Source organism: Eleutherodactylus coqui, chromosome 6, assembly GCF_035609145.1.
Source record: "Eleutherodactylus coqui strain aEleCoq1 chromosome 6, aEleCoq1.hap1, whole genome shotgun sequence".
In the NCBI taxonomy this organism is placed as follows: Eukaryota; Metazoa; Chordata; class Amphibia; order Anura; family Eleutherodactylidae; genus Eleutherodactylus; species Eleutherodactylus coqui.
In genome coordinates this window covers 16,966,878-16,986,239 of record NC_089842.1, presented here as the reverse complement: position 1 = coordinate 16,986,239, position 19,362 = coordinate 16,966,878, and the positions used below count along the sequence as shown (strand labels likewise).

The window sequence follows — 19,362 nt, the reverse complement described above, 5'->3', positions numbered from 1 at the left end:
CCATCCCTCAGCAGGCAGACCGGCACATTCTACATGGAGGAGCATTGCACAGGTGTAATATACTGGGGAACAGCCATACCTGCCACGTGATGGGATGAAGTGCTGCTTAGTATTAGACTTGCACATAGATAAGGTAAACACTACAGGTAACCTACAACACTAGAATCTATGCAGCTCAGTTGTTTTTCCCCAAATAACGATGGGTATAGGTTGTATTGGATTTCAGTAAGTGTCCTGTTGCGCTTCCAATTGTTTTTTTGCTATACACTTGTACGATTTTTTTTATTCATTCTTTCTTCTCCCATTTTGAAGTGGAGTAAGTTTTGCCTCTTCTCTCTTGTTTGGCAGACCGCTCTTCTTCAGCACCTTGGGATAGCCCCTCTCAGTGAGGGCCCGTGGCCCCTGTACATTCATCCGCAGAGTCTCTCTGTTCTGTCCCGTCTGCTACTTCTGTGGCAGCACAAGGCTAGCGTGCAGGGGGAGCCCGACGTAGCAGAATGTCTCCGTGTGTGGGAGCGGTAAGTGCTTGCTATGCTGTACTTTACAATCACTATGGCTTCTGTAAACATACAGTGCACGACCGGTTCGGCTTTGTTTAGTGTTGGTCCAAATGGATAAATAACCGACTCATCTGCTGCGATTTTCACGGCTTTTTTCCTGTTACATTTTAACTTTAGCTCCGATTGTCACACTTCTTTTCCCTTTATGGTGCTTTGGTTTTCTGGCATCTTGTTTGCCCTGTTCTTATACATGCTTCATCTGTTTTATTCAGGTTTGTCGGCACCTTGAAGCAGAACGCCCTCCAGGGAGTGGTACCAGGAGATACCGAAGATGTCAATGTGGATCATCTTCAACTGTTGCTTCTGATCTTTCACAATCTATCAGATAGAGGGCGCCAGAGTATCCTGTTACTCTGTATACAGACGCTGCAGGACTTGGCCAGTAACCTGGAATCCCAGTTGCCAGCTGTCCCCCTCCTCCTTGCAAGGTTACTGCTAGTGTTTGATTACCTCTTGCATCAGTACTCCAAGCCACCGCTCTACCTCTTTGAGCAGGTACGTTTTTTTTAAGAATCCTAATTCACTTTCAGTATAATGTTGTGGCTCTTGTGTTTCATGACTGGTTGTTGACGTATATTTTTCCTGATGTGAAGTGTTTTACAATATTCTGTTTGTTTCATAGGTGCAATACAATCTGCTTACACCTCCCCTTAGCTCAGGGGTGTCACACGAGGGGACTGGGCGCACGTCAGCTTTGTATTACGGGTTCAAAGAAGTGGAAGAAAATTGGACTAAACACTGCACAACAGGTGAGAGAATAAACTGCTCAAAAAAAGAATTTTGGGTATACGTAAGCATCCCAGTATAATACTAAATCTGGATTATCAGTTGCATAGCTGTCTTCACGAAACGGTAATATGAAGAATTTCAGACCCATGTAACCAAGTATTGCTATGGGAGGCAATACACAGTGAGGAATAGTAACTCTCAATATCTCCCTATACATTACATGATCCTCAGTCGTATAGTAGGACATGGAGTAATACTTTCCCCCTTTGTTTTCCTTTATAAGTACGGATAGTCCCCTTCTTGCGAATGTTCGGGTTACGAACGGACAATCCGTCCTGCACAGTATGATGTAATGCTTTGGCATTACATCATACTGTGCAGGCACCGGACAGGCTTCTATTAAGCCTGATAGAAGCCTGTCCGGTCAGATCGTGGGACTCTGTGCGGTTGCTAAGCAGATGGGGGCCTTCTGAAGGGTCCTAGGGCTGCCTATGCAGAGCGCCTATCAAGCCGTGCTCTTTATAGGCACTCTGCATAGGCAGCCCTGGAGCATTTCAGAAGGCCCCTGGCTGCCTAGCAACCGCACAGTGTCCCGTGGTCTTATCGCAGGACACTGTACGGGCCCCCTGAACGTCGGCTCCGGCTGTTTCTTACAATGGACACCCGGCGGCAGCAGTTCCGACGAGCCCCGCGCCGCTCGTCAAAACTGTTCACACTTTAAATACCGCTGTCAGCGGTATGTAAAGTGTTAACAGTTCCGACAAGGGGCGGCTCGTCGGAACTGCTGCCGCCGGGTGTCTGCTGTAAGAACAGCCGGCACCCAACGTTGTATGGAGCGGGATCCACCCGCGATCCCCTCCATACAAGCATTTGTTCGTACATACGAACAAATGTACCTGCGAACAGGTTCCTGGAACGGAACCTGTTCACAACTAGGGAACATCTGTACTATATTTTTTGATCACATGTAATGTTTTTTGTTATAGATGCTGCTTTACAACCTCGATTCTACAGTATCCTGACCCAGGAGGCTTCTGAAGATGATCTGCATCGTCTTGATACTGAGGTAAGGCCTTGTCTTTTGTGTCACTTATGTGACCTGCTCCCTGAGGGCTTTATCATTTATTTTTGTCACTTTTCTGCAGGTGTGTGAAGTCCTCTTCTCTCGAGCACTGAAGTATGATGACCTGTACACTGCCCTCATCTCTTTGCTGGCTGCTGGATCACAGTTTGACACAGTCCGGAGGAATGAGAACAAAAGCATCACAGCCCTGGTGAGAGCTGTCAGCATGCGTTAGAGAGCCGGGCTCCCCTCTTCCATCTTGTAAGATTATGAAATGTCTTTCTTTCCTCTCTTAGGAGGCTTGTGCCCTTCAATATCACTTCCTTATACTGTGGAGGATTCTGGGAATTTTACCACCCTCCAAGCACTACATGAAGCAGCTGTCGCAAAATGTTTCTGGTCCTAGTGAATGCGAAATTCTTCACACCTTGCGTTGGGCATCTCGACTCCGAGTCCCATCATACCAGCTCTGGATAAAGGTGAGAGGCGAAGATGCTCTCCGAGACGTAATCTTAGATGGAAGGATTTTTTTAAAATTATCTTATGTTTTTATTTAGGATCATCTTGCAAAGCAAGGGATGAAAACGGAACAAGCGGCATCGTTAACCGAGCAAACGTCAGCCAAATGCAACTCTATTAAATATGATGTAGAGGTGGCAGAAGAGTACATCGCCCGGCAGGTGGGCTCAGTTATTGACACTTTATTATACAGCCATATGACTTGCTACAGTCCTAAGTAATACAATTGATACCCATCAACTTTTTTATTTTGCATCTTAGATCTCAACCTATTGCAGCTCTAATGGATACACATTTGAACAGCTTCGTATCGGGCCCAATCTGCAGTGTATTTACACTTTGGATGCAATGATTTGCAAGGTGCAAGTGTCTCTGGATGAACATTTCTCCAAGCTTTCTGCTGAGACTGACCCTCACAAGTCCTCTCAAGTGGCTAAGAATCTCCTGCCCGCTGCACTACAGCTCCTAGACATGTATGCCTCTCTCATTCGCTGTTACTTGTTGCGAAGCCTACCTGAAGAAGGTATAGAGGAGAAAAAGCTGCAGGGATACGCGGCGGTGCTTGCGATTGGATCGTCCCGTTGCAAAGCCAACACACTAGGTACGGAAGTCAGTAGCCTTGGTCTGCAAAAGTACAACCTGATTAATTAAACGTGCTAGAAACACAGGCTGGGTTCACATCCGCATTGGGGGCTCCCGTTTGGAGCCCCTGTAATTGAATACCGCTAAAATTCCATACAAAGTAGTGCAGCATGAAAATGTCAAACAGCGTGACAGAAGCTGAACAGCCCGTTATAACCAGTGAGGTCCGTTTAGCACCGTTCGTTTCCATCGTACATTGGATCTTTTTGGCCAGGGGATTTAGTTTTCCTGGTCCCATAATGGTGCAAGAAGACAAAAACCCCAATGCTGATGTGCACAAGTAAACCGGATCCATCAAGAACAATTTGTTGACTCCTCCTTCATTGCTAATTTTTTAAATTTTTTTTTTCTGCACTGCCTCAAGTAAAAAAAACAACAAAACCTAAAGATAGCAAAAACGTGCAGAAGATAACATTAAAATGCTGTATTTTACATTTGATTGTATAGCCAAGTGTGCTTGAAAGTGAGGTAGACTATAAAAACTGCATGCAGATGATCTAGGTGGAATTTGAAGCCAGGAGCCCAACACTGCAAGGCAACAGTCCTAACCACTGAGCCACCGTTTTACTCCTTGCTGTTCTGTTATTGCTGCTTCTGCTTGAACTGCTTATCCATTATGTATACCTCTAAGTAATTATTGTACCCTTCTGTTTGTGAGTAATGATTAATCTCTCCTCAGGCCCTGTCTTGATCCAGAACCTCCCTACCGCTGTGCAGACCTTATGCGAGTCGTGGAACAATGTTCACACCAATGAATTCCCCAGTATTGGATCATGGGTGAGTGGCTATTCATAAGTGTGACAGAAATTCGGTAATAACATATCTAATTGCCGATTCTATTGTACAATGGAATAACGCGCCACGGTCTTATTTTGCAGCGCAATGCCTTTGCCAATGATACTATTCCTTCCGAAAGCTACATTGGAGCAGTGCAGGCAGCTCACCTGGGCACATTGTGCAGCCCCAGCCTGTCCCTTGCTGCTTCCCTCAAGCATGTACTACTGTCCCTGGTCCGGCTGACGGGTGACCTCATAGTGTAAGTGATTCTGCACATTACAAAATGCAGTTTTATTCTCTTGATGATGATAAATAGATTATTGTTAATTCCTTATATACAGATGGTGCCCAGAAGATCTGAATTCTCACCAGTTAATCCAATCGCTGCTTCCGCTTCTTCTGGAGAGCAGCACGGAGAGTGTGGCTGAACTGTGCTGTACGTCATTGGAAAGAGTCCTTGGGCCTGCAGAGTCGGATGACTTCTTGTCTCGGGTGTATGAGAAACTGATCACTGGTTGTTACAATATCCTCGCTTACCACTCCGACCCAAGCAGGTAGGTTTCATTAAAGCCACACTCTGGTCATGAACAAGCCAAGATGGCTGCACCGCTTCTCTGACTACTTTATGATTTTGTAGTGCATTGGTAGTCTTAGAACTCTACATGTTGCTTTGTTTTCCAATGCTGTTCAGGAAATGACTTACGACTTCTAAATGATGACTTGCTCAGTACCCTGTCGGGGTCCATGTGTACACGAGCCAACAGTCGCCCATAATCGCTCATTGGAGCAATTATTTGGGCGACTATCGGCCTATTTAACGGTACTTTAATAAGATTTTGAAATAAGTTAATTGGCTTAAGTGCTGGGGAATATATTGGGGCCAACAAGATTACTATTAATACTTTTACTAGTTATTATGAGTGTGATTTGCTGTTACGACTGTTTCATGATTTTTGTCGTTCCGTCATCTTTAGCGGCCTGGATGAGTCTATCCTTGAAGAATGTTTGCAGTTCCTAGAGAAGCAGCTGGAGAGTAGCTTAGCTCGAAAAGCAATGGAGGAGTTCTTTACTGAGAGGTGAGTGAAGTGAATATATTCATTGTGTGGAATAGGAGAACCTTCATCTTAATGTGTTTTTTTTTATTTTTTTTTGTCCATGTAGAGGGGAACTGGTGCAGATAATGATGTCAACAGCTAATGAGGCTCTCTCCGCCAAGTTCTGTAACAGAGTCCTGAAGTTGTTCACAAAACTCTTCCAGCTTAGTGAGTAAAGTTCTTTGTTCTCTGTATTGATTACATTTGGAGCTCAGAAGATGCCAGCTATTGTCAAAAGAAGGAAATTATGTCAATGTACCCTCCTTATATACACGGGTGAGAGTTGGCTTTTATAAAGGCTGTCTGCACTGACTAACATATTAGGGATTCAGGCTAGATCCGGGCTTAAGGAAAGAATTCAAGAGGTTGTGTAAGTAGTTGGTAAAGTTAAGACGGGCCTCTAAATGCAAAATAAAAGGTCTGTGAGAGTTGTTGTCGGACATATTGTTGATACTTTACCATTGGCCAAAGAATGGAAAGGACCGACAGCTGGGCAAATGATAAGCAAAAGCGGACAGACATGTTTATACAAGCATATATATACTTGCTGATTGGCTTCACATCTCACCTTGTGAACGGAAAGATGTGCAGCCAGCCTGTAACGGCAGTATAGGGACGATCATATTAGCAATAGTTCATCCCTATACAGCAGAAATGCCTGTGTAAATATAACAAATGCAGACCAACACGCTCACTGGTCAGCGCTCGTTACACTGGCAAATTATCTGCCTTTTCAGAAGACCTCTAACAGTCTGTATTTGGTCAGAGATTTGTACCTTGTTGCATATCAACCAATACAAAATCAACCTACATTGGCAGTCCTATATCAGCCTGTTGAGTATTTGCTCTTTACACTCCACAGCTGAGAAAAATCCAAGCCCCAGTTTGCTGCATCTCTGTGGCACGTTGGCACAGCTTGCCTGTGTGGAGCCATCACAGCTACAATCCTGGCTAGTCCGTATGACAACTCCACCGCCCAAGGATTCCGACCAGACCGAGATAGTCCAGGAAAACAGACAGCTACTCCAGCTGCTCACTGCATACATTGTACGGGAAAACAGGTGCGGCTCACGTTCTCCATTGTCGGTTTTCTGTTCCTTCCTACTAATCATGTGTTGACTGGCATCTATTGTTTGTGTCCTGCAGCCAAGTTGGCGAGGGTGTCTGCACCGTGCTTCTCAGCACCCTGATCCCAATGGCCACAGATCTTTTGGCTAATGGGGACGGGTCTGGCTTTCCAGAGCTCATGGTTGTGATGGCCACTCTTGCAAGCTCAGGACAGGGTGCTGGACATCTGCAGCTGCACCGCGCAGCGATGGACTGGCTGGCAAGATGGTGAGTCTGATATTCTGTTTTCTTGAACGCTGTATCTTGACTGCCAAAACGACTTGTCATCAACCGCTTGTTTCTTCCAGTAAGAAATATCTGTCGCAGAAAAATGTTGTAGAAAAACTGAACAACAACGTGATGCAAGGAAAGGTGAGAATGGCCCTCACTGGTGTATATGGTGCACGTCTTATTGGAAAAGACTAATCGTAACTCCCGTTTTTTTCTTTAGCATGTTACTATTCTGGAATGCACGTGCCACATAGTGTCCTACTTGGCGGATGTCACTAATGCATTGAGTCACAGCGCAGGACAGGGTCACTGCCACCTGCCCGTGGATGGAGAAGAACGAGCAATAGAGGTAGACTCCGATTGGGTGGAAGAGCTGGCTGTCGAAGAGGACGATTCCCAGGCTGAAGATTCTGTAAGTCTTAGTGAATATAATTATGGGGTTGGTATTTCTTTTTCATTACTGCGCATTCCAAACTTCTTAAGCTGCTAAGTGCATATGGGAACATGACACGGACATCTTTGTGCAGGTATTAGCAGCACATTTCCAGAGGGGCTTTTGTAGCCTCTGTGGTCTATCAGTCACTTTTCTGTTACTGCTATGATGGTGTTTCTTAGATGCTGTCGCAAAAGTTTGCTGCGATTGGCTGTTATAGCAGTATGTCAGAGAAAGAATCTTGAGTCTTATTGGCTCAGTCATTATGCCAGTGTGTCATCTCATTGGCCACATGGTTGCTATTGAGCCCGCCCACCACCTCTTTACTATATCCTGTCAGAAGCCGGGCTTTAACTATAGCTCCTATACCCCTGATGACGCCAGAGTTCTGGTGAAACATGTTGGGGAGCTGGTCTTTTAGCACAGAGTCGCATGTAGTCTATCCTGTTAGTCTATCTGGCAGCGTCTTATCATACCTGCTTGCAGTCCATGCAGGGATCTAGCTTTATTATATAGCGGTGTATTGCTGTATGTTAGCGCACACCAATTGCACCGTTAACAGTTTTTGTTGTTGCCTTTAAAGCCCTGCTGCGGCTCCTGCAGTAGCCTCTAGGCTTCCATGCTAGTACATCAGCACCCCCGATCGCTGATGGGGTTCCCCCTGCTGACTATTTAGATGCGCTGTCAGCTTTGACCGCTCCATCTAAATAGAACTAACTCTGATGGCATCAGTTACAGGCGGCTGACAAACAGCTGATAGCCACCGGGTATGGAGCAGACTCGGCATCCGAGCCCATTCCATGCTATTTTCCGTGCAGTGTCTATGTACATTAAGTGGTTAAATGGGTTTTCTGAAACTGGTTAAAAAAAAATCACGGTATTTGAAATGTGTAAAATAAAGGAAAACACATTTTCCTTCTTCAGTATTGGAGCCCCCTTTTCCGCCTCTCGGAACCTTGAAGTAGTTGGCTAGTCGTCACCTGCCATTCATTCTGCATGTGACCGCTCAGCCAATCAGAGGCTTAAATAGGGATTCTCAGGCACCGATATTAAAAAAAAAAAAACGGGAATTTGGGGTCCTATAGACTCCAATGTATTGGGTACAAAAGTGAAAGCCTGTGTGTCCAGCTTGGCGATAAACTGGATATTATCTCAATATTTCACCCCACTGCGTTCTTATAAAAGTGTTCTTGATCACATGCAATTACTACCGAGGAATAAAATGTGATTACCTTGCAATTCTTCATGTTGGCTTTTGACCCAAGGCTTTAAAGCATTGTCCAGTTGTAATCTATGGCTTATCTTCAGAATAGGCCACAAATGGTAGATCAGCTGGCTTCAGCCCAGGACCCCGGCCTATCAGCTGTTCACCTGGCTTGTGCGGTCTAATTTCTGCAGGAAGCGGACAGCTCTGTTCCCACTACAGTGGCCAGGCTTGGTATAATGTACAAAGTTTCCATTGCAGTGAATGCTGGGCCACTGCAGAGGGAACAGAGTTGTCTTCATAAGCTCACAGACCTGGTGAACAACGGATCAGAGGGGGTCCCAAGTGGCGGACCCCCTGCCGATCTACTATTCATATCCTATCCTAATGTCCGTTAGTAGTTTGCAATTGGACAACCGCTTAAAGTGACAGAACTGCAGTGCTTCCTCAGTTGTAATTGTCTTGCAGTCTTCCAGTTGCTAAGTCTGTTCTGTGAGCAGCCCTTATGTGCGACCAGATAATGTATGTGTGTATATATGTATATAGTTGCACATCCCTTATTGTATATAATAATGGAAATTCCCTCCTGTTGGCCGTCTTATTCTTTCACATTCCTATATGGCGCAGCATGCATTGGTAAGATGACGCCTGTAACCTCTTGATGTATTTTATCACTTAGGATGAGGATTCGCTGTGTAACAAGCTCTGCACGTTCACCATCACTCAGAAAGAATTCATGAATCAGCACTGGTGAGTCTCAAACACTCCATAGATCGTGAACATTTGCCTGTTTATCGGCAGGCTTATTATGTTTCTGTGCTGGAAGTTTGCAGTTTTGTTGCAGAAGATTAGAATTGTGTAGTAAGCCGCTGTACTAATGCAGCGTTAACACTTCTCAGGTATCACTGTCACACCTGTAAGATGGTGGATGGGGTCGGGGTGTGCACCGTCTGCGCCAAGGTCTGCCACAAAGACCATGAAATTTCTTATGCAAAGTACGGCTCGTTTTTCTGCGACTGCGGTGCCAAGGAAGATGGCAGCTGCATGGTGAGTCTATGTCTCTAATATCCACTGCGTTGTCTGTGTCTTATTTGTATAGATGATACTTCCTGTGTTTTATGTTTTTGATTCTCTTCACTTAGAACCACCTGCCTGTGCCATCCTGTATGGCTTGTCCAGTCTATGTGCTGTGAGCCTGCAATGGGAAATGTCCTTTTAAAGGGGTTCTCCAGGACTTTTACTATTGATGACCTATCCTCAGGATAAATCCTCAGTAGTTGATTGGCCGGGGTCTGCCACTTGGGAGCCCTATCAATCAGCTAATCTCGACACCTCTGTCAGTACGGACCATGCTAGAAGCAGATAGCGCTGTCTGTATTGCAGTGTCACAGTTAGGTACTACAAGCCCTATTCTCTTGGAATTCATTGGGAACAGTGCCTGTAGTACCAAAGTGGGCGCACTGCAGTACGGACAACGCTATCTACTTCTAGTGCTATTCACAATGATAGTGGGCCTGGGGATCCTGTAGTAGTGTAAGCAGGCAGAACTCCAAACAGCGCAATTAATTGTAGTCAACAGACTTTATTATAGCCCATGGTAAAAAGCCCGGCCTGGGGATCCTGAGTGGCAGACTCCCACCAATCAACTATTGATGACCTATCCTAAGGATAGGCCATCAATAGTTAAAGTCCCAGAGAACCACTTTAACCCCTTCACAAACATATATGTTGTTGTGTGGTTTGTATTGACTGGTTTCGGGAACAGAGTTGGCACCCTACTTGGTCAGGTCTCAACTGTTTTCAAGAGCCGACATTTGTCAGCAACTTCTGAGATTGGGCTAGCTCTGATCATGGCCTTTTAACTGCTAAAATGTAGCTAGCCTTGAAAGGAGGTAGCAATAGTTTGGCATGGCAGCCTAGTGAAGGCTACCAGGGCTGCTGTGCATGGTTGCCTATTAAGCCCTGCCTGTGACAGCACTTAATAGGCAACACTGAAAACTAATACTACAGTCACAGTCTGCACCACAAATGCAGACTCAATTGAGTCACCATTCACATAAAACTAAACCCTGCTTTTCCCTCAGGCCTTGGTTAAGAGAACCCCAAGCAGTGGTATGGGATCCACTATGAAAGAATCTGCCTTTCAGAGTGAACCTCGTCTGCCAGAAAGTGCCATCCGACATCCTGGATCTACCCTCACCGACAAGGGAAAAGTGACAATCAGTGACGGCAAAGGGGATGATGAAAAGCCAAAAAGGAGCAGCTTGTGCCGTAACGTTGAAGGCTGCCGAGAAGAGCTGATGGGTCAGGTGAGCGGACTGGGACATGACTGGTCACATTGTTCCAGGCTGGAGGTTTTGCTGTCCTGCAGAATGAAGACATGGGGATCCTGTGTTCTCTATCACAAGTATGTCCTCTATCAAATCTCTCCTGCAGGCTAATGTTTCGTTTGCACCTTTGATTCTGGATATGTTGAACTTCTTGATGAGCGCCGTACGGAATAACTTTCAGCAGGCTTCAGCGGTGGGGAGCAGTAGTCGAGCTCAGCAGGCCCTGGACCAGCTCCACTCTTTGGAGAAAACTGTGGAAATGACCGACCAGCTAATGGTAAAAAAAAAAACAAAAACACTAAATAAAACCCAGAAGCCAAAATCGGCAGATTGACTTGACTGGAAGTAATTTGTGTACTGGTTATTGTTTACTGCAGGTTCCTACTTTGGGCTCCCAGGAAGGAGCTTTTGAGAATGTGAGAATGAATTATAGCGGCGATCAAGGCCAAACCATCCGGCAGCTGATCAGCGCTCATGTGCTGCGTAGAGTCGCAATGTGCGTGTTATCCTCTCCTCACGGAAGAAGGCAACATTTAGCAGTCAGCCATGAGAAGGGGAAGGTGAGTGTTGTATATAAATGGTGGCTGGAGATAAGTGGCTGGAGATCATGGAGACATAAAGGGCCATAAACTTAGTGTAAAGTTGTAGGTCTGGATGGGTGTCCTGTTGCTGTCATACAGTCCCTGTAGAACGTTGCAGACTTTGAGCTTCAGCTGATTCTTAGTCAATGAAGTGGATTCATTACTTTTTAATAAATTCCTCCTTTAATGTTTGTGGACTGATTTATATATTATATTTTCTACTGCAGATCACGGTATTGCAGCTTTCAGCTCTGCTGAAACAGGCCGATTCCAGCAAGAGGAAGCTCACCCTGACACGTCTAGCTTCTGCTCCAGTCCCGTTCACTGTTCTTAGCCTCACTGGCAACCCATGCAAAGAGGATTACCTGGCTGTATGTGGACTGAAGGTTGGTTTAATTGCACAGGTTATCACAGTAAGGCTCTGTTCACATGCACACGACATTGTTTCGTCCGGCAAAATTTCTTCCCGAGAGCCGGACTCGCTCCATTATAGTCAATGGGGTCTGTTCGGCACTGTCCAGACAAACTTTTGTTCTTTTTTTTCTGTTCAGCTCTAAGGATGGAAAAAAAAACGCTGGTGTGAAGTCAGCCTTATTGGCTCAATTGTTTTTTTGTTTCTTACCATTCCCTCCATCTTTCACTACTTCCTAGGACTGTCATGTTCTGACGTTCAGCGGCTCAGGATCTGTTTCTGATCATTTGGTCCTTCACCCACAACTTGCCACCGGCAACTTCATCATCAAAGCGGTTTGGCTACCCGGGTCCCAAACTGAACTGGCCATTGTTACTGCTGATTTTGTTAAGGTTAGTAGAGTATACAGAAACAGTACAGACTGCAAAATCTTCAGTTGTATCTGGGAGAAGTTAAATGACTCGCTGTGCTGAGGATTTGGTTAAAGGCCGTGTGCAATTGTAAACTATTAAATCAATAGTAGATCAGAGTTTCACAGGGACTCCCCCACCAATCAGCTATTTGCCAGGTAGGTACGCTGAGCCGATATCTGCAGGAAGCAGACATCAGCAGTGGCCATGCTTGGTATTGCAGGCCACGTTGCCACTGAAGTGAAGAAGTGAATGGTCTGTAATATCAAGCCTGACTACTGCACAATATACGGAGCTGTCTGCTGTGTGCAGAAATTGGCTCAGTGCACAAGCACACCAGTTCTGAGCGATGGACCCCCATGATCTACTATTGATGACCTATCTTGATGTTAGGCAATCAGTAGTTTACAACTGGGTAACCCCTTTAATGGATGTTATTATAAAGTGACTTCTCTTTTATTGTGTTCTTCCCAGGTCTATGATCTGTCGGCAGATGCTCTAAGTCCAACCTTCTACTTTCTGCTGCCCAGCTCAAAAATTAGGGATGTCACCTTCCTGTTTAATGAAGAAGGGAAGAACATTATTGTGATCATGTCATCTGCTGGCTACGTGTACACTCAGCTGATGGAGGAGTCTAGCAGTGCCATGCATGGCCCGTTTTATGTGACCAATGTTCTGGAAGTCTCTCATGAAGACTTGAAGGTTTGTAAATGGTATTCTGCATGCTGAACTCTAAACATCCCTTGCAAAGTATCATCGACGAGTCGTGTTGAGCTCATGTTTTGTTTTATCTTGTCCTGTCCTCTCTTGCAGGATAGTAACGGGCAGGTTGCTGGTGGAGGAGTGTCTGTCTATTATTCACATGTCCTCCAGATGCTTTTCTTTAGTTATTGCCAGGGAAAGTCCTTTGCTGCTACCATAAACCGATCTACACTGGAGATAATACTGCTTTTCCCCATCAACATAAAGAGGTGAGATGAGACCGTAGCTGTCCAGTATTTCTGGCTGTGGGAAGGCTCAGAAGGTTTACATTTCATCATTGTATCACTGCTCTGGTGTCACAGCTTGTCTCAAGCTTGGGGCAGATGGCTCTTGGGCAGTTATTGTCGGTGCAACATTTAGCTATGCGTAGCTTAGTCAGCAATGATAACTGAGGAGCTTTAATAAAAGGGGTTGTGCAAAGATGGAAAGCTGTCTGATCGGTGGGGGTCTGACTGCTGGAAACCCCACCGACACAAGAATAGGGGTCTCTTGTCCCACTAAGCGCATAGATTGGTGGCAGATTAATAGTGCTTGACTATGGGTAGTCCCACTGAAACTAATGGAGTGGCAGCGTACATGTTTGCCCGCCAATCCATTAATTTAGGGATATTTGGGACCCTCGTTCTCGTCGTCAGTTGTGGCCCCACTTGATCGGACCCCTACTGATCATATAGTGCTCTCCTATGCTATATTTCAATCTCGGCACAATCCCTTTCAAATTCATTCCTTATTTTATTCAACAGTTCCAATGGAGGAAGCAAAACTTCACCAGCGCTCTGTCAGTGGTCGGAAGTCATGAACCATCCTGGTTTAGTATGCTGCGTCCAGCAGACCACAGGAGTCCCCCTAGTGGTCATGGTCAAGCCAGACAGTTTTCTCATTCAGGAGATTAAGACACTGCCAGCAAAAGCAAAAGTAAGTATAATTTATAAGACTGCATCCGCACGGCTACAAAATCTCGCTACAAAACATCGCTCATGGGAAAAAACCCATTGGAAACCCTGAGCTTCACATACATGCGTTTTGTAGCGATGATTTTGTAGCCCGTGCGGATGCAGCCTCCGCCCTTTTTCACACGGGCTACAAAATAATCGCTACAAAACGCATGTTATGTGAAGCCCAGGGTTTCCAATGGGTTTTTTCTCATGAGATGTTTTGTAGCCTGAAAGAACTTATAAGTTTCACATATATGCATTTTTGTAGCTATGATTTTGTAGCCCGCGTGAAAGAGGCCATCCCATGTGCAAAACCTGCTTGCAATGAGACTATTAGAATGCACAACATGTATGTCCTGTATTGTCTAACGGTAGACCTGGACCGATGATGGCATAGTGTGCCGTCCAGTGTACCATTGACTGTGTCAATGCGTTCAAAGTGCATAATGGCTCTACTGCAAAAGTAGCATTCAGCTTGTGACTTCCCTGTGATCAAAGTGGCGCATGTTACATTTATAACTTCATTACTACAGTATATGATGCTGCCATAGTAGTGGCAGCTTCAACAGACTACTTTTTACACAGTAACCATTAAAGGGGTTGCCCAGTTGTAAATTATAGATGGCTTCCCTTTAGACTAGGCCATCAGTAGTAAATCGGCTGTGTTCTCCCATGTTTTGGTGCACTGGTTTTTGTAGGAAGCAGACAGCTTAGCTCCCACAGCAGATTGCCTGGCTTGGTGCTGAGACCATTCACTTCACTGGGAACTTTGCCTGTAATACCAAACCTGTCCAATGCAGTGGGAATGAAACTGTATCCTGCAGAAATCAGCTTGTTGCACCAGCCCACCAGTCTAGCAAACAGCTGATCGGCGGGGTACCTGGGTGGCAGACCCTCGCCAATCCTACAGATGGGTCATCAATAGTCTACAACTGGACAACCAACCCCTTTTAATACAGAGCCATCATAGCCACAGTGTATCACCTTTTTATGGATGGTTGAGAAACAACGTTATGACCGCACATGATACTATGTGACAACAGTCCATCTCAAGTCCCAGTTTAACTTAGGCTTTACTCAGAACTCTAGAACAGACTAAGTAGTTTTAGCTAATGATATAACTCTCATAGTAAGCATTATATAAAACTTTTATTGCAACCCCTTCAAGTAACAATCAGTCTGACAGCCAGACCCAAAGATTATGCTTCGTTTATGCTGTAAAGTCTTTTTTTTTTTTTCTTTCAGATTCAGGACATGGTGGCAATACGACACACAGCTAGTAATGACCAACAGAGGACAACCATGATTCTTCTGTGTGAGGATGGCAGCTTGCGAATCTATATGGCCAACGTGGAGAACACTTCATACTGGCTCCAGCCATCCTTGCAGCCCAGCAGCAGCATCAGCATCATGAAACCTGTCCGCAAGCGCAAGCCTGCGGCTGTCAGTGAGTAGCTTTTACTGCCGCCTCTGGATTGCCGTCCGTGTAGCATTTCTTTGATTGTAATGCAGTGATCTCTTTTCTTTCTGAAGTGACACGGGCGTCCAGTCAAGTGACTTTCCCCATTGATTTCTTTGAGCACAACCAGCAGCTTACAGACGTGGAATTTGGTGGAAACGATCTGCTGCAGTTATATAATGCACAGCAAATAAAGCATCGCCTTAATTCTAATGGGATGTACGTGGCGAACACTAAGGTACCCAAAATAAAATGCTGCACCCAGTTCACTGTCTGCAGACTAATCAATTACATCCACAGATCTAATTAATTACTGTCCCCTTCTGCTCAGCCTGGAGGATTTACAGTGGAAGTCACCAATAACAACAGCACTATGGTGATGACCGGCATGCGGCTTCAGATCGGCACACAGGCCATTGAGAGAGCCCCTTCTTACATTGAGATGTTTGGCCGCACAATGCAGCTCAATCTTAGCCGAGCGCGATGGTTCGATTTTCCATTTACACGAGAAGAAGCGTTACAAGCTGATAAAAAGCTGACAATATTCAGTAAGTAATATCGTTTTTTTTTTCCTTCCTTGTATTTTCTACTTTTTAATCTGTGGTGGGAAACCGCGACGTTATATTCTGGGTCCTACGAGCGAGAGGCGCGGTTTGTGAGTAACTCTGCACTTTGCCAAAACAGCTGAAGGTCCTGTGGGAGGGATCCCGCCAGTCATTGGCTCATAATTGAAAATGGTTTTATCTTAAGTCACTTAAAGGGGTTTTCATATATATTTTCACACCTGTACTAAAAATTCAGCGGTCCGCGTTCTCATGGCATGTCCCCAAATGCAGCACTAAGCTCTCCCACTACATGGGGCATATTTTCTAGCTCTCCTCAGGGAGACTTAGCCAACATTGCCCAGCAGATCGGTCAGGTGGGGAAGCTTCTTTAGATGCATCCGGGCTCTTGGCTCGCGCCGCAGCATGTTCTATCTTTGCCCTTTTTTGGGCCCTGCGTTGCCCATTGAAATGAATGAGCAGTTGTTTCAGCGCTGCCAAAAACACGGCACAACTTGGTGCCGCGGTTTTGTCAGCGCTAAACGCTTTAGCTATTCTACCTGAGGGGGAAAAAAAATCCACACTCCCTGCAGGTGCCTTTTGGGACTCTCTGGACATCCATGCAGGCTGCTGGGCACTTGTCAAACCGGCAGAGAATCTTTTGCTAGCAACGGAGATTAGAATCCTTGCCTCTAGCAAGAGATCGCTCTGATTGGCTGAGCAACGCTGAGTGACAGCCCGCTCAGCCAATCACAGCCAGTGCTGGATGCTCCAATGAATGGCTGTGATTGGCTGAGCGGGCTGTCATTCAGCGTTGCTCAGCCAATCAAAGCGATCTCTTGCTGGACCCGGGGATTTCTAATTAGCAAAACGTCCTCTGCCGGCTTGTGAAGTGCCCGTCAGTCTGCAAGGAGGTCTGGAGAGTCCCTAACGGCACCTGTCAGGTGAGTGTGGATTTTTTTCCCAGCATCCTTGACTGCGTTTTCAGCTGTGCTGAAAACGCAGCCAAAACAATGCTCAAACAAGGCTGAATCTGCAGGAAGGGCAGCATTGAAAAACGCTGTGTTTCTGCAAACGCCTGTGAGGGGAGGCCTTACTGCATAGTCTACCCCACAAACCTAATTTCCAGGCTTGTTTCCCTCCTTTATTTGCATGTTTCTGTTATTTCAGTTGGTGCCTCGGTGGATCCAGCTGGAGTCACTATGATAGATGCTATTAAAATATACGGAAAGACAAAGGAACAATTCGGCTGGCCGGATGAACCTCCGGAAGAGTTCCCCTCCGCCTCTGTGAGCAGTGTCTGCCCTTCGAACCTCAATCAAGGCAATGGATCCACAGAGAGCGAGACAGCAACACCGCCCTCTACTAACGGCACGGTTATTGAGAGGTAAGCACCAGTGCAGACCTCACATCGTGGTTTCCTCCGAGTCAGTGATGGGGCAGGGTTGGCACTGACTACTTACAATGTCTTATTCACCTTTGGGGTTCACCCTGAGTTTGAGCCCCATTTGGCTCTCTTGGCTTCACATGTTTTTATTTTTTTTCTTTGCTCCTCAAAAGTTCTGACCCAGAACCTTTAACGATCTTGGACCGGTTAGTAAGTCTTTCTTCCTCTGCACGAGTGAGTGTGCGCACAGTTCTCCGCTGGTGTACCTCTTGCGCTTGTTTTGAGTTAATGGCCCTAAGTGCATGGTGGTGTCTGGGAAACCCAATGGGTGTAGGCGACTCCAACCAGCCATTCTAGGTAACTGGCTGCTGTGTGATAGATAATGACTGGGGAGCTTCGGGCATGAGTCTGACAGCAAATTAACCTTCTACCAGTTTAGACTCAGACGGGCGCATTGTTTAGGTGCGATAAGTCACAGAGACAAGTTAACGTTCCTATGGACCACTGGAATGGCAAGGAACACTACCAAAATGCAATACAGTTTTGGCACAGGCCTGTGGCTTTGAGTGGTTTGGCTTGCACCCACTTTTATTTTTTGCATTAACCCTTCACCTTTGTGACTGTTCTACCTGATACGCCTTAACACAATGAAGCCATACTCCTTGTCCCAGGCTGTAAATGCAAAGTTATGCTGCAGGTCCCGCTTAGCTGATGTTGGCCAAATGTCTGTTGCATCCAGTGTTTTGTTCTCTGTACAGGCTGGTGGGAAGTTCTCTTGAAGCTCTGGAAAGCTGTTTTGCCTTCGGACCAGTGCCTGAGAAGGTAGGCTTTTAGTATCCTATAAACATATACTGATGGTCATTAGCGCACTAATTAACCTGTTTGTTTGGCTTAGGAGAAGAACAAAGCCTCAGCTCTGGAGCTGGCCACAGTCCTGCTCTCCATGCCAACCCCATCCAGCGTCCAGCTACAGACGAAGAGTCTCCTGGCCAGTCTGCACACAAGCCGCTCAGCGTACCATAACCACAAGGTAAAGACTTGGATTATCATATTTGAGTTCATATTCATTGGAACTGCTGACACTTTTTTTTAGGCCACTGTTGTGTGCAGAACACTGGTTAAAGGGGGTGAGAACGGGGGAGGGGGGGGAACAACAGTTGAATTATCAGGTATCCATATGATAAATCAGGTGGGTGTCTGACCCCTGAGAACCCCACCGATCCCAAGAACGGGGGTCCCATGTACCCCACTTTTCACTGTATCCCACACAGTGAGGACGAAATTGAAGGGAACAGTCGAGCATGTGCGGTAATGCTCCATTCATTTTCAGTGTGACTGCCTGAGATAGAGAAGTGCTTTTCCTTGGCTATTTACGTCAGCCCCGTTAAAATGAATAGAGCAACGTCGTGCCTCTGCAACCGCCACTACTTCCATGTCACTGTGGGTGGGTGCAGCCATGTCCCCCAATGACACATCCAAGAAAACGTAAAATCCCCTTCATGGCTATTCATTATGAGACACAGTACCCACCCATTGTTTCTGGGGGTTGTTCTCTGTTCTGCGCTTCCCTTTCACTACTTTGGTTGTATGTTCTAGTTCAGATGTTTAATCCTTTGCAATCCAATTTTGGATTCAGGATTTCCTAGGGGGCTTTTTCTTTCTGCCATTATGCAATGGCGCCGTCTTCTGGTTAGAGCCAGTACTGCGTTATGTGACATGCTGGAGAGGCCCCGACAACAGAGCGGCCAGTAATATACAGTGAGAATACCCTGCTGGACGTCTTCTGACATCGGAGCTGTACAGCCTTCAATGAAAATGTCTTGAGATGTCAGACAGTGGATTGGAAAGGGTTAATAAGCCGTAGGGCTCTTAAGGCCCATTTAGACGTACCGATTATCGTTGAAAAAAAATCATTATATTGAGTGAAGGTGCACGATAATCGTCACGTCTAAACATGAGCCATCGTGTACTTTTCATTCACTTTTCGTTTGTCCAGTTTCATTCAGAATAATAATCCCTGTTGGCTCGTTCACTTCTCATTCCGTTTAAATCTTCCCCACTTGTTGTTACACATTGAAAGTGAAGCACTGAACGAGAAGTGAACGATTCTCAACGATCTGCCTGTCTAAATGGGCTGCACGAGCCGAATGATCGTGAATGAGTTAGCGGTGATGTCAGTCGTGCA

The 19,362-nt window shown here is 45.8% G+C and overlaps 1 protein-coding gene across 1 annotated transcript in view; it reads left to right on the top strand.

Moving 5' to 3' along the window:
* The window catches only part of UBR4 (ubiquitin protein ligase E3 component n-recognin 4), a 90,626-nt gene that overhangs the window by 20,957 nt on the left and 50,307 nt on the right, over positions 1-19,362 (top strand). Inside the window, 33 exon segments of the mRNA XM_066606353.1 lie at positions 349-518; positions 773-1,055; positions 1,183-1,309; positions 2,276-2,355; positions 2,435-2,563; positions 2,649-2,831; positions 2,910-3,032; positions 3,133-3,472; positions 4,193-4,290; positions 4,392-4,549; positions 4,632-4,844; positions 5,265-5,366; positions 5,452-5,552; positions 6,247-6,445; positions 6,531-6,719; positions 6,800-6,863; positions 6,943-7,134; positions 9,039-9,109; positions 9,259-9,406; positions 10,444-10,668; positions 10,796-10,966; positions 11,067-11,249; positions 11,498-11,656; positions 11,922-12,074; positions 12,567-12,794; positions 12,906-13,063; positions 13,598-13,769; positions 15,035-15,236; positions 15,323-15,486; positions 15,580-15,796; positions 16,961-17,177; positions 17,936-17,999; positions 18,073-18,207. Of these exon segments, the coding sequence (XP_066462450.1) occupies positions 349-518; positions 773-1,055; positions 1,183-1,309; positions 2,276-2,355; positions 2,435-2,563; positions 2,649-2,831; positions 2,910-3,032; positions 3,133-3,472; positions 4,193-4,290; positions 4,392-4,549; positions 4,632-4,844; positions 5,265-5,366; positions 5,452-5,552; positions 6,247-6,445; positions 6,531-6,719; positions 6,800-6,863; positions 6,943-7,134; positions 9,039-9,109; positions 9,259-9,406; positions 10,444-10,668; positions 10,796-10,966; positions 11,067-11,249; positions 11,498-11,656; positions 11,922-12,074; positions 12,567-12,794; positions 12,906-13,063; positions 13,598-13,769; positions 15,035-15,236; positions 15,323-15,486; positions 15,580-15,796; positions 16,961-17,177; positions 17,936-17,999; positions 18,073-18,207 (5,418 nt within the window).